At 49.3% G+C, this 16,618-nt stretch overlaps 1 protein-coding gene across 3 annotated transcripts in view; it reads right to left on the bottom strand.

Moving 5' to 3' along the window:
* Positions 1-1,213: 1,213 nt before the first annotated feature.
* Positions 1,214-16,618, bottom strand: part of CEP250 (centrosomal protein 250) — a gene marked incomplete at both ends in the record, with an annotated part of 35,202 nt that continues 19,797 nt past the window's right edge. For 2 of the 3 annotated variants that reach the window (XM_084248238.1, XM_084248239.1), the window contains 13 exons: positions 1,214-1,477; positions 3,306-3,368; positions 4,301-4,402; positions 4,893-5,074; positions 5,242-5,338; positions 7,514-10,126; positions 10,524-10,645; positions 11,671-11,791; positions 12,766-12,887; positions 13,433-13,775; positions 14,629-14,767; positions 15,506-15,639; positions 16,272-16,415. In XM_084248238.1, coding sequence (XP_084104364.1) covers positions 1,214-1,477; positions 3,306-3,368; positions 4,301-4,402; positions 4,893-5,074; positions 5,242-5,338; positions 7,514-10,126; positions 10,524-10,645; positions 11,671-11,791; positions 12,766-12,887; positions 13,433-13,775; positions 14,629-14,767; positions 15,506-15,639; positions 16,272-16,415 — 4,446 coding nt within the window. The remainder of the gene's footprint in view (positions 1,478-3,305; positions 3,369-4,300; positions 4,403-4,892; positions 5,075-5,241; positions 5,339-7,513; positions 10,127-10,523; positions 10,646-11,670; positions 11,792-12,765; positions 12,888-13,432; positions 13,776-14,628; positions 14,768-15,505; positions 15,640-16,271; positions 16,416-16,618) is intronic. The other variant, XM_084248240.1, reaches the window with a different exon arrangement.

Below are 16,618 nucleotides of genomic sequence, written 5' to 3'. Positions count from 1 at the left end.
TTGGGGTGAGCAGGGTGCTGCTCTCAAACCGCCACATTCTGAGCTCCATTCCTAGGCTTAGGGAAGAGGAAATTCCAGATTATGGTTGGAGGGCCAGAGAAAGGTCATGCCCTGCTTTAAAGAACTGTTTTTCTTAGGCTTTGAGGAGGTTGCCAATAACAGGTGTAAGAAACATGTGAAGTGGGCTCAGTTGATTGCCTGCACCAGGGCCAGTCCATAGGTGACAAGTTTTGCTACAGTCCATTCTCTTTACTGGCTTGACACATAAGTTAGATTATAGGGGACCAGCTAGTACATGTATCCAGCTGATACGCCCAAGAGGGACACTCAAGGGCATTCACCCTGAGCAGAAGGGAAATGAGGCCAGACAGCTATTGAACTCTAGAGGCTGACTAGCCAAAGGTCATTTCTGTTTCTTAAGTCCCAGAACATGTTTTAAGTCAAGAACATGTAATGATTCCTCATTATCCCTGAGTTCAAACCTCCCTTCCCATCCAACCTCGGCTCCAGCATACTTTGCCACAGGGAGACCAGTTTCACCAGTATGCTTAGCAACCCCTCCCAGCAGCTCTCTACACTTCAAGGCCAGCTCATGCCTTCCTTGCTCAGTCCCTGGAATCTGCGGCTCTTCTAGTCAGCACAGACTTATCAATGAGTGTTTGTCTGTTCTTGTCAATTGGGCTCAAGCTCCCTTGAACAAAGGCTTTGTCTTGGGTCTTCTATGACCCTTCTCTACCAGATTTCAGGCAGATAAATGCATGCCACCTGACAGGAATCTTTAGCAAATTCTTCCTTAGTAGATGCCCATGATGTGCCCAGCTACACAAGTGGAGGCAGCAGCAGAGAATGAATACAAAGACTCAGGGTTTATTTCTGAAGGGGAAGGAGAAAGAGGGTGAAAAACTGAGATGATAAATTCTAGACAACAGGTAGTATATGCCTCTGGGCCAGGGCAAGGTGCGCCTCTGGTTGGCTCTTCAGGATAGCAGGCAAGTGTAGTTGCCTTGTTCCCATATGACTGGGGGCCATTATTCAGCCTTGCAGGTTTCCTTCCTTCTTCCTGGGAATGCAAGTTGACCATGGCTGCCCAGATTGGGAGACAGAACTAAACCTTTTCCTTTTGCAAACCTGCAGGTTTATAGAGGGGCTATGACCCACTGTACAGTTTTCTGTCTGTCTGCTCCCAGGCTGGCCTGTATCCTGGTTGTGGCTGCTACCTGGAGGTGGCCTGGGCTGGGTTGGGGCTGGCGCACAGCAGGATTGGCCCTGGGGATGTCAGACTTTGAGTCAGGGACTCATCCAGTTTCCGGGTCTCAGCCTCCAGGACAGTGGCCTCAGGGGTCTGGGCCACAGCAAGAAGTGAGTGGGAGAGACTGTGGTGCAGGCCTGCTAGTTCGCGGCTGGTCTGTACCGAACGAGCTATGTAGTCCTGCTTCTGCTTCCGCTCCAAGGCCAGCTGGGCTCGCAGCAGGGCCACCTGATGGGTGGGAAAACAAGAGGAGAAAACAGTTGAAGGCCTTGAAGTAGCCCCACTCTTCTTGCTCTGCTGTGGCTCTTGTCAGAGTCAATCTCAGGATCAGGTTTACAGTGTTTGGGAAGGGCCCTTCGGAGTCATTCAGTGATTGTCAACCCTGTTGCACAGGAGACTCACACAGGGAGCTTAAAAATAAAAAACAAGGGCCTCCCCGGTGGCGCAGCGGTTGAGCGCTGGGTTGCGAAGCTGCCCGCAGCCTCTGCAGCGCCGGTTCGATCCCCGGCTGCTCCCCGGCCACCGGAGGAGGGTCCCACATGGCACGCAGACCTCTCCTGCCGCCCGCTGCTCCCCTCAGCAGTGTACTTCGGTCCTTCTGCCTTCTCTGCACCCCGCTCTGGCTCTGGTGAATTCTCTCACCCTCCCGCGCTTCTGACTGTACCCAGTGCTTGTATAAATAAACAAAAAAATAAATAAATCTTAAAAAAAAAAAAAAATTAAAAAAAAAAAAAAAAACAAATGGCCTCCCCATTGGCGCAGCGGTTGAGCACTGGGCTGCGAAGCTGCCTGCAGCCTCTGCAGCACCAGTTCGATCCCCCGCCACCGGTGAGGGTTCCACATGGTGCACAGACCTCTTCTGCTGTGCCTGCTGCTCCCCTCAGCAGTGAACTTTGTCAGTCTGCCTGTTCTGCTCCCCGCTCTGGCTCTGGTGAATTCTCTTACCCTCCTGTGCTTCTAACTGTACCCAGTGCTTATATAAATAAATAAATAAATCTTTAAAACAACAACAACAACAAAAAAAAAACTATTCACCAACTTGTAATAAAATGCTAGATCATAAGCGCAAAATTTGACGAGTTTGATAATATATACAGCCATGTATAGCCACAGTGTGGCTCGAGATGCACAGTATTTTAGTCATTGGACAGAGTTCCATTGTGCCCCTTTGGAAGCTTTTAGAAAGTATTCTGATGAATTCTAATGAATTCTGATGAATTCTGGCATCAGTATTTTATTCAAAGTTCCCCAGGAGGTAAGAATGTCTAGCCAGGGTTGACAATCACTGCTTAACCTTTCCATTTCTCAGAGGAATATACTGAGAGTACTAGGAGGTGAAGTTATCCAGATCTCAGGGTAGGCCTGGGACTAGAGCAAAGCAAGAGTGGGTCTCTCTTGCCTGACCCTAGTCTGAGCCCTGTCTCAGAGGATGCTTACTTTGAGTTGAACAGAATTAAAAATAATAGCTTAGGTCAAACTGTATAGTCATGTCCTGCCAGTATGACAACTGATTTCTGAAACAGACCCAGAAATCGAATTCCACAGTTCTTATTATTCCTCAGTCTCAAAATACAGGGTGATGTTTTAGGTGAGTCCTAAGAGGCAGGCAGTTACTTTATATGGTTTCCATGAATGTGACAGCCTGACCTGAGCTCTGAGGGATGGATGGAACCTGGCAGTGGTGCCAGGGGTGCTGGCAGTGGTCCTGCCTGCAGGGTGCTGTGAGGGCAGAGGAGGTTGGGCACTTCTGCTTGCTTTAGTCTGTCCTTTTAGAGTCGTGTAGGCTCCTCAACCTTCTTCCTTTTCCTTCCCCTTCCTAAGTAGGAACCTGGAGGACTGGGCCAGGAGCATTCTGCTTTCCCTACTCACACCCTAAGCATTTGAGATGGTGAGTTGGGACTGGATTCTTCTTGGCTTCCAAGTAGATTTAAGTTCTCTAAGGGGGGAACTATTTTCCTTGTTCCTGCTGGAGGTGCACAAAGGGTCAGGCACACAGCAGACACTTAGCCTTCTTGCCTAAAGTGCAAGGGAGAGAAAAGGAACTTAGAATATGTACCTCTTTCTGCAGTTCACCCATGTGCTTGGCCTCCAAGGAGCCCTTCTGTCCTCCTCTTCCATCCTGTGGAAGACAAATGCCATTCCTGTTGGAACAGCACTTCCCACCTGGGGATTTTGCACGTGTCCTCAGCCAGCTCATCACAATCTGGGGGTCAGGCCCATGTCTATTGGCCATAAGTACCTGAACTCAGCTACAACTCTACGGGGTACTACTCTTTTGGGGCCACGATAGGCCCCAGAGGGCCCAGACCAGCCTAATGGCAACACCCACAGAGATTTGATAACAGATGTGCAAAAAAGCTAGGACAGTATGAGGCACTTTTTCATTTGCAGAGGCACATCACACACTTGCTTTGTGCTAGGCCTGGGCTATGAGCTAAGGATGCAGAGAGGAAGTAAGACAAAGTACCTGTGGGCAGCTTTCATTAGAGGAAGAGGGGTGAAGAGCTGGAAGAGGCTCAGCCACCAGAAACAGTCTCTCCTGCTGAGCCACAGTGTTACCTATTATGGGCATGACTCAGCTAAGAGTGTACCCAAAAAAGGGACTCTTGTCCCATGAAATACCACAGACCCTAATCTTGTAAATTCAATATTTTGAGGGGCAAGGAGAATCTAAGGGGTCCACAAAGCTAATACTCAGTGATCAGGGACTCTGGTCAGTCAGTCCCACTCTTGGGTGAGCCTAAAGCACTGGTCTGCGAGCAGGTAAATTAGATATCATGGAAGTTTTTCTGGGTTCCTTAGAATACTAATTGTGACCCCAGCCACTGATGTGATGCTTCTTGGATCCACTGATTCCTGGATCCACTGATCCTTCCTGAATCAGGGACAGACAGAGCTGTGCTGGGTGGCAAAAGCAGGTCAGGAGGGGTTCTGGCTTGGCTAACGTGGTTGTCTTCCTGAGCAGGTAGCTGGGATAGGTACTGCAGAAAGCTGTTTCTGGTGGCTGAGGTTGGGCTCTACTGAGGCTGCTAACAGTGAAAATAGATGAACCTGCTGTGTAGGTGAAGACACGGTGGCTTCGCTGACCTCCAGGGCCCCGGTTCGGGATGCACGCAAGGAATCCCTCTTCAGTTTCCTCCGTTCTCGCTCCACCTGCCGTGATGCAAATGAGAAATCACTTGGCTTTGCTCTTGGGTTGGGGCAGAGCCACTTTTTTCCAGGCGAGTACAGTGTGGGGGGATGTGAGTGCAAGGGGACAGCAGTCATGGGCAGAAAAACTTATGGTTAAGGAGAGCAAATGCTATGGCAGCCCTGAGTGCAAAGGACTCTTGAGGTAGGGGAGGTAGGGAGACCTCGGGTCTTTGGAGTAAGGGTCAGTTAGTTTTTTCTGTAGTATTTTAGGTTTTGTGGGTCATTTAATCTCTGTCCTCTATTGTAGTGGGCAAGCCGCCACAGACAACACACGAATGAATGGGCACAGCTGTGCTCCCATCAAATTTTATTTTGAGAAACAAGTAGCAGGCCAAATGTGGCCTTCTGGCTGCAGTGTGCCAACCCCTGCACTGGGGGAATGCACAAGAAGTAGTGATACATGCCCACTGGATCCCAGAGGAGGGAGCTGAGGAGGGCAGAAGTAACTTACCTGCTCCAAGGTGGTCCGCAGCTGGGCATTGTGGCGTTGCAACCTGCTCCGGTCAATCTCCAGCCAGGCCACTGCTTGCTGCAGGTGTTCAAGCCTTTGTCCCCAGGCCTGCTGCTCCTCTATCCCAGGATGAGGCTCAGCCTCCACTCCTGAGACCTGTGGGAAAGATCTGTGAATTTCACCTGGGTAGCTCCTTAGACAGGTGAGGAACAGACAGAGGGAACATAGAACAATTGAGCAGGTCTAGGTTTCAGGGCTTGATTCCCAAGGGAAGGAGACAGGACCCTAGAGCTGTCCCTTAGGCTCTCTGTTCCCACCAGCCCCCAGATCCCCTCTGCCAGCTATGCACTCACCTCTCTTCTGGGCCCCCGTTCTGCTCTGCAGGCCTGACCTGGGCTATGGAGCCGCTCCTTCTCCAGAGTCTGTCTGGTGAGCTCCAGTTCATCCTGGGGCACCAAGATACAGAAAAATATCACAAATGACAACCTCATATCCAGATTCACTCTATCTCCATCCCCACAGACACCAGCTTAATTTTTTCATAAGCTTCTAGTCTTCCTTTTCCTAGATGTTCTTAGCTATTCTAGAGCAGAAACTTACAGGTGGGATCTACCCAATGAATGGAAGGCTAGGGCTGAACCCTGTCTCATTTTAGACCTTCCAGTGCTATTCCACAGCAGCACTGAGGTGCTGCAGAAAGAGCAGGCCCTCTGACGTCACACAGAGTAGGGTCTGATGTCACCCCTTATTGGCTATATGACTTGGTCAGGACACGAGCCCTCTCCAAGCCCCAGTCTCCTCACTTGTAAAATGATTATATGGTACAAGAAGCATAAATCAAATTTTGGGGTGGGGAGTGGTTAAATCCCTGTAGATAAGTGAGGAGACCTAGTGCTAGATATTTTCTAGGTACCCTAGGTTTTATAAATGATAATGGGCAGAAAGACCAATAGGAGAAACTGATCATATGTGTGGATAAAGGTTGTCTGAGAGAGGAAGACCTTAGTAGAAAGAGTCAAAATGCTTAGATCCACCACTAATTCTAACTAGCTGTGTGACTCTGGACAAGTTACATAACCTCTTAGAACTGCAATGTTCAACTATAAAATGAAGATAACAGTTCCTACTTTTCAGGGTTGTTTTGGAAGAAAGAATAATAATGTCTGGCATGTGACATTCTTAGCATAAAAATGGTTCCACTGAGATGAAGGCTGCAGCTGAGAGAGGTCCTGGGTCTCACAGCTAATAAACTGCACAACTATATTTCAAACTCAGGAACTTGACTCCAGAGTTCATAAATGAAACCTCTTCTCTGCATAGTGCCCTTTAATCAGAGTAGAGCTTTGCCAGTTCCCAGAAGGCAAGTCCTTGCAGGGTTGTGTCTGAGAAAAGGAAGCGGTTTATCTGGGGATCAGTTGAGGACCAGGATATAGCGTCAATTTCCCTGGAAAAATGGGCTGGGTTCCTTTTGGCAAGAGACGATGTCCAAGGTGATCCTAGCTCTCTGTGCAGGGCTGTGCTCAGCGCGGGGGCACTGACATGACTAAGACAGCCCCGGGTCTTGAGGTTAAATGCTGTGCCCTAAGGTCTGTTTCACTTCTCCTTTGACATTTTTCCTAGAGGAGCGCACTTATTCCTAACTGCTGAGGACTCCAAAATCTCTGTCTTCAGTCTCTCCTTTAACTTCAGACCATTTTGCCCATCTGCTCACTGGGCATCTCTCCTTACTAGTCCAACAGGCGTGTCCCTCTATTTCCAAAGCAGTCTTACCTTTTCACCCCATTCCCCTAAGCCTCCTTTTCTTCATCTCAGTGAGCAGAAACCTGGGTTTTGTCTTTGATTTCTTCCTGTCCCATCTGTCCCATTCCCTATTTCTTAGTCAATCTTAGTTCTATGAACCTTTCAGGTCCACCTGTGTCTCCATCCACACTTACCATCTCAGGTCACCTTCTCTCTCTGCACTTCTAATCTAGCCTCCTGGTTGGCCTCCGCCGCTCCACACAGCAGCCTGAGCAATCTTTCTGCACTGTAGACCTGATTGGGTCATTCCCCTTCCCTAAACCCCTCATCCACTTCCCACAGGTTACCTGGGTCATTACCATCAGAAGCCCTGAATGATGGGGTCCTTGCTGTCCTCTTCTCTTGCTAACTCTCCCCTCTGTGGCTCAGAGACCCTGAACTCTATGCTCTCCATGCTCCTTGTTCCTTTTCCCAAGAAAGCTCCTTCCTGACCTGTACTTGGTTACCTCCTTATTAATCCCTTCCAATCTAATCTTAAACACCACTATTGCCAGGAAGTCATTTAAGACTTAATCACAGAAAAGGTTGGGTGTTTTTGTAGTAAGCTCAGAGCACACTAATAGTCGTCAACGAGTCACTAATTATAACTAGACACTGCACTCTAATTGCTTATCTACTAAACTCTACGCTCTAAGAGGGGAGGGCAGTGGGTGTCTTCTCTTTGTATTGCCCAGACTAGCACAGTAACCTGAACTCCACTTAAGAGAAGCTTGTGATCTGGACTTTCTTATATCCTTAGGTGCCATAAGCCCAGGGTGGCAGGCAGTCCCTTTGTCCACCCAACCCCACCCCTGGCCCTTACTACCCATGGAGTGACTCACCTGCAGCCTCTGCTGTTCTGAGTCCCTCTCTAGGACAGAGGTTTGTAGGAACATGGCTACTTCCTGCAGATCACTGACACTGGCCTTGCTCTGAGCCAGGGACATCTCCAATTCCTGGGCCTTCTCCCTCCATTCGATCTCCCTGGCCTCTGTCTGCCTCAGGGCTGCCTGTAGTCGTTCTAGCTCCTGCTGCAGCCTGGGCCCTAAAGAATCAAGATTTGTAGACTGCTCCTCTGCTGGGGAGGCTTTGTGGTGGTGAAGGGAATCCTCCAGAGTCTTCCTTTGCTGGGCCTCCCTCAGCTCCAGGATCTCTTCTTCCTTTTGGGTCAAAGTCAGCTGCAGCTCTCTCAGGTTCTCACGAAGGCCTCTCATCTCTTTCTCTTTTCTCTCCTGTCCCAGATTCTGCTTCTCTTGGATCACATTCTCTTGGTACCTTGCCAGAGAATTCTCTAGCATCTGCCCCTGTTTCTTCTGATGTCTCAGCTCTTCTTCCTTCTGGGCTAGGGCCTGCTGGAGCTGCTGTATTGCTTCCTGGTGTTGGAGATCCTGGTTCTGGATCTCACCTTCCTGCTTCCTCAGGGCCTCCTCTAGCTGCCGGGCCTGTGCCTGGCAGGAGTCCAGGGCAGCCTGCAAGATGGCAGTGTTGGCCTCCAGGTTGCTGCTCAGCTCTGCCTGCTCAAGGAGATGCTGCTCTTTCTCCTGCAGGGCAGCCTGAGCCTTGTTGAGGGCCTCCTGTAGAGTTTCAGCCTGACTCCGGGCAGCTTCTTCCTGAAACTGGGAAGACAGGCCGTTTGCCTTCATGGCCTTCAGTTCCTGGTCCCGCTCCTTAAACATTGCTTCTGCCTTCAACAATCTGTCCTGCAGGACCCTGGTCTCGGCTTCATGCTCTTGGGCCTGCTCAGCACACTTCTGCTGGAGGGCTAGCAGGGCCTTCTCTTGCCCCCGACACTCAGTCCTGAGTTCACCCAACACCTCCTCCAGGGCCTGCACCCGCTGTCCCTCCACTGTCAGCTCTTCCTGGAGCCTCTGCACATGCTCTTTGTGGTCCGCAAGCTCTCCCTGGTGCTCCTGCAGAGTCATATGGGCCTGTTCCAGAGCTTTCTGCAGTGTACTTGCCTTTTCCTTCACATTCTCCTTCTGCTCCTGGGCCTGCTGTTGTTGGTGCTGCAGGGCCTCAAACTCCTGGTCCCTCTGGGCCAGGCCTCTCTGGGCCTCTTCCAGCTCACCCTGAAGTGACTGCATTTTCAGCTCCCCCTGTTCCCTTGCTTCCTGCAGGTGCTGCTGTAGGATCACTATCTCCTGCTCTTGCTGGGTCAGGAGTAGGCTGGTCTCAGTCACCTTCCTGTGCAGGCCCTGGAGCTGCTGCTCCAGCTGATCCTTGTGCTCCTGAAGTTCCTGAATATGTTCCTGCTGACATTCCACCTCCTTCTCCTTATCACGCAGGATCAGCTTCATGTGCTCTAGGCTCCCACGCTGTACTTTACTCTGGCCCTTCCCTTCCTCTGCCCGCTCTTGCATCAGCTGCCTCTGAGAGGCCAGCTCCCTACCACGGTCCCTCAAGGACAGCTTGATCTGTTCCAGGTCCTCTTCAAGGATCTTGGTTTGCAGGGTCCTCTGATCTTCTAGGACCTGAATCCTCTCCTTCTGCAGCAATAGCTCCTGGTCCCTCCTCTCCAGGTCCTGAGTCATATGCTCTTTCTGCCTCTGTAGTTCCTCAATCTGTTCCCGCTGAGATTTCACCTCCTGCTGCTTCTCCTGGAGCTCACTTGCCAGCAGGGTGCTGTGGCTCTCCAGCTCTTGGATCTGGCTGTTCTGTGCCTGCAACTCCTGGCTCCTTTCCTCCAGGTCCAGTGTAAGGTGGGTCAGAGCCACTCTCTGCATTTCCCTCTGGCCCTCCAGCTCCTCAATTGCCTTTTGCTGGCACTCCATTTTGTGATGGTTTTCCTCCAGTTCCAAGGTCAGGCATTCCAGATTAACCAACTGCTTCTTTAGGTCCTGAATTTGTCCTTTCTGGGACTCAATCACTTGGGCCTTCTTCTCAAGTTCGAGAAGCTGGTGCTCTAAGATGTTCCTTTGTGTCTCTCGATCCTTCTCAAGCTCTTTGATCTGTTCCCTCTGTGCAGTTAGCTTCTGCTCTCGTTCCTGGACAGCCATGGGCAGATGCTCTAAAACAGACCTGCACTTCTCCAGCTCCTGAATCTGTTCTTGTTGCAGATCCACCTCTTGGTTCCTCTTCTTTAAGTCCAGGGACAGCACTTCCAAAGCAGCCTTTTGCATTTCCTGTTGCATCTCTAGTTCCTGAATTTTTCCCTGCAAAGTCTCCACCTCCCCTTCTCTTTCCGATAGTGTCTGGGCCAGGATGGCCAAATTCTCCTGCAAAGCCTTCCCTTGGGCCACTTTCAGCTCACCCTGCTCTTGCAGAGCTTGTGCTCTCTCACGCTCATTCTCCACCTCCTCATTTTTCAATCTCAGGGCTGAGCGAGCCGTCTTCAGGTCTTCTTCCAGGACCCCGGCAGCACTTGCCTGAGCCCTCGCTTCTGCAACAGATGCTTGCAGATGTTCTACCTGAGCTGTCAGGTTCTCCTTGACTGTCTGAAGTAACTCTCGCTCATTCTGGAAAACAAGAGGCAAAACCCCCTTAGAAAACACCAGCTTTGTCAAAGCAAAATGAACTAGTGCATTCCACTTAAGCTGATCCTAGCACATCCCAGAGCTCTGCCTTTCCCAAAGAAAGCCTGATGCAGATGGGCCATTCCAGGCTCTGGCCCTTCAAGATTCTCAGCCTCAACTCAGAAAAGTAATTGATGGAAGATTCACTGGGGCCTTAATAATGGCCTTCCGGGCTGTGGGGGAAAAAAGGGGAACTTGGACACTTGCTGAGAGAAATTGGGCACAACATGTGACCTATGGATGGGGCATGACTACAGGTGGACCCGGGAGTCAGAGCTCTGGCTCTCCTGAGGGATTAATCCTGAAAGCATCCCCCTCCCTTCAACCAGTGCCACCTTACCTGGGCTTCCATTCCCTGCAGTTCTGCTTGTCGTAAACGAGTCTGCAAGGATGCCACAGTTTCACGCAGTTCCATCAGCTCAGATTCCAGGGAGTTCTGTTTTCCTTCACATTTGGATTTCTCTTTGGGAAGAGGAGAGGCAGTGGAGCAAGATCCATGGTTGGGGGTGGAGAAAAGGGGGATGTAGAGGCAGATGGAGGATGGGGAACAAAGCCAAAGGGGAATATGGCCAACAGGGGGAGAATTACATTGAGTTTCACAGACATCACCCATCTGCCAGCTGCTCCTGTCTGTCTAGGCTCCCTGCGGTACCCATGTCTGTGTCTGCTGCCCAGCTCTAGCACTATCTGATCATCATCCCACAATCCTTTGTCCTGATCACACAGAGATTCTCCGCCCTGGAGGCTAGATAGGGCTGAGCTAGGTGACACTGACGGTCCTTTTCAGTCTAAATTCTACAGCTTTGCAGAGGTTCTTTCAGACCAACATTGCTCTGTTGGCTGGCCCCCTTTTCTGCAAAATGGACCAGACCACAGCTCTATGTGTATGGACCACAGAGAGCCCTCTGGGATGTTTTCAAGACCCAGACCCACTCCCCCAATTGTCCTCTTTTCTTCTACAGTAGATCCTTGGCCTCAAGAGCCTCCCCTCTACCTTCCTTTCCAAGCAGTCTCACCCTTTTCAGCCCCTGGCATGGATACATCTCTCTAAGCTCCCCCACCCTCCTTCCTATCTTCTAAATAGTCTATAATCCTTCTGCCAACAAAGATTAATCATTTTGAGAACACAGTTGGAGATGATAAAAATAAGTAATATGGATAAATGTCAAAAGATACAGAATTTTATGTTTTCATAGTTCTGGCCCTGGATTTACAGTTTTTTAATATCCTGTAGACAGAAAATGGAAGCCTAGCCGGCAACTTCTCTCAGTTCATCAAATCTGTTTCTCCTAATCCCTTCTTCCAGGATGACCCTCAAAGGCCAAGCCATGCAGAAAAATGGTTCAAGGAGGTCATCCCCCTTTGGATGATGCCTCTAGATATCTTCTCATAGTAGGGAGTGGCTGTAAGACTGTTGCTTCTACCCCTTCTAGGCTTCCAGCCTGTCCTCTCTTCCTTCTAATCTTCTGACTGTCTCGGGCTCTCACCTTCCTGGCTCTGGGAGAGTTGTCTCTGCAGATCCTGTAACTCGGTGTGGACCTGGCTCTTTTTGGCCTCTGTGTCAATGAGACGCTGTTCCAGCTTCCAGGCTTGATCTCTCAGGTCATCCTGGGAAAGAAAAGGGAGGGCTAAACCAAGTTCCTCGTCTACCATAAAGCTATCCCAGCCAGGGCTCAATCCCTCTTCTCCCTCTCAGCCTTTGTGGAGGTATCTGCCATCATTGACCCATTCCCTGACTGCTGGGTTATTACCTCTGAACTCCTTGAAGTCATGACAGGCCTTGCTCCAAATGACTAGAGTCTAGAATGCCCTCTGACCCAGCTTGTCTTTTGAAATGAGAACTCCTGCTAAAATCTTATTGATGAATCACCTCCTCCCTCCCCAAATTCCTACTTTAAAGCTTAGCTCAGGTCACCTCTTCCTTCCTTCTGACACTCCCCAAGTCAGAATGAACTGTCGCTTCCTCCTTATTCCTAGATGCATCATTTGCACCTGTTATCGATCTAATGACTTCCATCAGTTCCGCTCTATGTTAGAATGCAGTCTGATTCTTCAGCCATGTCAAAAGCTTCCTTGAAGACAGGGATCAAGTATTTCTTCTTTTTTCCCCAGTTCAGAGTGGCTGGCACACAGGTAGCATTTGATTTTTATTGATTAATAGGTTGACTGGGGGTGGAGCTTATGGGACTTTTAATTCAGTCTCAGGCTTTGACTGTTCCTATAAATGCTAACCTCACATTTCAAAGGTTCCTAACTTGTTGGGATTTTCTTGGCTGTCTTGGCATCAAGAATAATTCATGGCTCAAAGGAAAATGGTGCAAAATGATATTACACATTTGCACAATGTTTATGGAGCTCACTAAGCCCCTTGGTTATTTAGTCCTCACAACAACCTGTCAGGTAGGCTTGCAGTGCCCTACTTTACTAGCACAACCAAGGCCCAGAAAGCCAAATGTTTTATTCACAGTTGCCAGGTAGTAAGTGATAGAGGTAGAACTCAGCCCTATATGACTTCAAACTGCTTCATGAGTTTTTTCCAGGGGAAATGAAGAGATGAAGGAAGGTGAGCAGAAAAGACATACCCGGGCCTGTTGCGTCTTCCATAGGTCTTGGTGAAGCTTGTGGAGGGCAGAGGCCACCGCCTCAACAGAGAAAGCAGTCAGGAGAGGCCCTCGCTTGAACAGGATCCTAGTTCCATTCTGATCTGAAAAAAAATGAGGCAAACCTCCTGAGCTGGCTGCACTATGAAAAGAAAGAGCCAAAGCCCTCAGACATGGCCATGGCCTTCCTAATGATCCCTCCTCTCCTTAAAGCACACCTTGTAAGCAGTTCATTCATCATGTGTTCTTGGTGTACCTGTGTACCAGGCACTAGGTGCCTGTGGGGACTGGGCAATGTTATCTACCCTTTGTTAGGTATTCAGTAATTGCCAGAACTGTGTGAGCTGTTCTATTTCTATAATCTCTTTTAGCGACTTAGAAAAATCCTAGGAAGTAGATAATTTTGACATCCTCATTTTATGCTTGAGAAAATCAAGCTCTGAGAGGAGAGGTGACTTGCCCAAGAATACACATCTAGCAAATGGCAGAGTTGGGTTTCAAACTCTGATTGAATTAATTCCAGAGTCTATGGCCTTTATCTTGATGAACTGTTGCCTAAGGAACTGCTTTCCTATTCCTCCTTCCCTGGGAGCTGAGCCTGGTCATGGCCCAAAAGTTCTAAGACTGAGTTCCTAGGTGGCTGCCTCACCTGGCCCAGGGGCCCAGAGGGAGGGAGCAGAGTCTCCCCCACCGCTCAGCTCAGGCCTGCTCTCACAGATAGACCCCAGAGCCTGCTGCAGGACAGAATAGAGGTTGGCCAGCTGGGCTTGGGCATGGTGCCCGGGTTGTTGCTCTGCAGCCAGCGTCTCCAGTTGGCTCTCCATGCTACGCAGTCGCAGCTGTAGTTGGGCTGCCTTTGCTTCCTGGGCCCACAAGGAAGCTCGAAGCTGCTGCTCTGTTACGCGAGATGCCTCCAGCTCCTCCAGCAGCTGTGCTTCCTGGGCCAGAAAGTCAGCCTCCTTTTCCTTCACTTCCTGCTTCAGTAATTCCACCTGCCAGGGAGAAGTGTAGTCACTTTGGGTAGAGTGTGGATACTCTCTTCTGAGACCCTCCTAGGAGGGAGGATTTCAGCAGGCTCAGCTGTCCAACAGGTATGAAGGGAGAGCTCTGAAGTGAGTGTTACCCTAGATCTGACCTGGATGCCTACCTCCTGACTCCTGACTTGGCCCAGGCAGGACACAGCAGGTTTCAGTGCTGGTGTCTATCCCCTGGCAATTATGTTAGTACTAGAACTCTGCCCCAAAGCCCTGACACTGGGACTAATAAGATCAGTCACAGTAAAATTACTATCATTTATTGATTGGTTACTGTGTTCCTGACACTTTATAAATTCCTATAATGGGTATTAATTATCATCCTTATTTTATGGATGATTTATGCTCACACAACCACAAAGTGGTGGAGCTTGGAGTCAAACCCAGGTAATAACCAGACCAGAGTCCTCATCTGCTGTCACCTATGCTCATCTTACTTTTCTCCTCTTATTTCCATCTTCTTCTGTCCCAAGGTCTTGCTAGATCAGACTGACTCCCTGGAAGTCCTTTTGCTGCTGCCTACTTGATCTGGAGTAGTATTTGTTCCTCTTGCTGTGTTGTGCCAAGCAGACCAAAACACATGGAGGTGGCTGTATTTAAGCCAGGTCTCCGTGGGCTCTGTCCCTTTGGACACTATGTTCTGGACTGTCAGGTTCTCCACAGGAGTCATTCTCAACCCAAGCCTCTATCCTTCCTTGTCCTGGATTCCCCCTCCTGCCAGGACTGCTGAAGTCTTTTACAAGAGGACAGTGAATAATCACCCCAACACCTCCCCCACTCCAAGGAATGGTGTTTGTAAGGTGTGAATTACCTGGGCACTGAGCTCTTTCTGCCCTCCCTGGGCCTCCTGCATGTCCTGGCGCAGGGAGTTCAGCTCCTGTTGTCGAACAGAATCAGCTTCTTGTAAAACAAGGAGTCTTTGTTCCTTTTCCACCAGTGACAGAGTCAGGCTAAAAAGAGAGGGTCAGAGGGCAAGGCCATCCTCTCAGGCAATGAAAAACCACCTTCTCATCTGACTGCACTAAATATAACCTTAATAGTTAACACAGAAATAGCAATGATAGTTATTATAGTTTAACCACAAAAAGAACCATTTATTAAGTACCCACTGGGTGCTCCTAGGTACTTCATACATGTGATATCTCATTTTCAACTCCATAGTTTGTTCTTTTCTGGGAAATTCCAGAAATATTTATTTAATACCTCCAGTTCAACATGTCCAATTTGTTCTGTCCCCTCTGTAAACCTCCCCTGCCCTCAGTTCCTAGTTCGGTGAATAGCACCTTCACCACCTTCACCACCCAGTGCCCTGAGACACCTGGACCACATCACCGAGTTCTCCCTTCATCCTACCTATATCTAATTTATGACTACGTAAAACTGATTCCAATTCCCTTAATATCCCTTATGCCCCTTCCTTCTCTCCCTTTTCCACTACTTTACCTTGCTTCAGCTTTAGTATCTCTCATGTGGACAATTGTACCAGCCCTGTAACTAACTTGTCTTCCTGTCTCTAATTGCATCAACAAAAGGATCTGTCCTTCCTCAAATTCCAATAACACTGGAAATTCACACGGTTCTCCAGCCTAGGAGACATGAAAGGCTATGTGATCCAAGCAAAGAACTGTCAGATGATGATCACTATAGACAGATAAGCCAAAGCCAGCAACATGGTGTGCCTACCATACCTGGCTTTCTCTCTCTCCAGTTCCTTCTGAATTCGGCTGCACTCCTGGGCCTCTCTCAGCTTCTCCTGAACCTCCTGTTCCACCAGCCTCTGGGAGTCATCCTTGGAAACCAGCTGAGACCTCAAGTCCTCCACCTAGAAAATAAAGGCCATGAGGGCCAAGGCAGGGGCCAGTGGGGTGTTTCTCATCTAGGGCTTTAGGGTCCTTCAAGGTTTTCCACAAGTCACTGGTCCATTTCCAGTGCTCTGGAGGTCCCACCAACCCTCAGACACTGTTCTTAACTTCCCCTTGCCACAATACCATTCAGCCTAGTCATCTGTCTCTCTAGCCTCACATATGCTGAAAAAAGGCAGGCAGGAACTGGAATCTTGGCTGAATATAACTATACCCAAAGGCAAAATGATGGGTAACTGTATAGTAGTTGTAAATTTTAAATATACAATCTGAACATCATCTGTTATAAGATTCTGAGAAGGAAAAGCAATCAAAATAGGAAAAGCAATCTGGTATATAAAAATATTAATCTAGGGAGAGAAGGGGAAGAACAATTGATACCAGGGCTGCTGCAGAAGATCTAAATCTGTGGTCACTGCACAGAGAGACCACTATCCCAGGGCTCTGAGAGGCATATGCTCAGTTCTGAGCACCCTTCAATCTGCCCCTCCCAAGCTCATGCAACAGGGCCAGGTTCCCCTTGACCTGCGAAAGGGCATGGGAGGCCTGGCTGTGCTGAAAAATGGCAGTAGGGTTGGCAAAGAGAAAGGACCTGTTTCTGCAGGTCTATCTTATCCTGCAGCAGGGTGCTGCCTTCTTTTTGGAGGGTGGCAAGGTCGGCGCGGTGCTGCTCGGCCGACTGCTCCAGCTCCTGCTGAGCATCCCAGAGCTGGGTCTGCAGCATCCCTGTGGTCTCCTGCAAAGGAGAAGACAGCAGCAAGTAGAGAAAAGCTTCTGCTTGGGCCTTAGTCTTGAACTCTGTTGTAGACACCCGTGTTGCATAAATACTGTTTTAGTTGGGTTGGCAAAAGCTGAGGCAGGACCCAGCAGTCCATGTTGTTTCCATGATGCCCTGCATCTCAACTCACCCTCACCCATCTCTTCTCTTCCTTCTCAAAG

This window comes from Talpa europaea (genome assembly GCF_964194135.1).
Source record: "Talpa europaea genome assembly, chromosome: 11".
In the NCBI taxonomy this organism is placed as follows: domain Eukaryota; kingdom Metazoa; phylum Chordata; class Mammalia; order Eulipotyphla; family Talpidae; genus Talpa; species Talpa europaea.
Note: the sequence above shows the minus strand (reverse complement) of the source record. Positions and strands in the feature narration are given on the sequence as shown.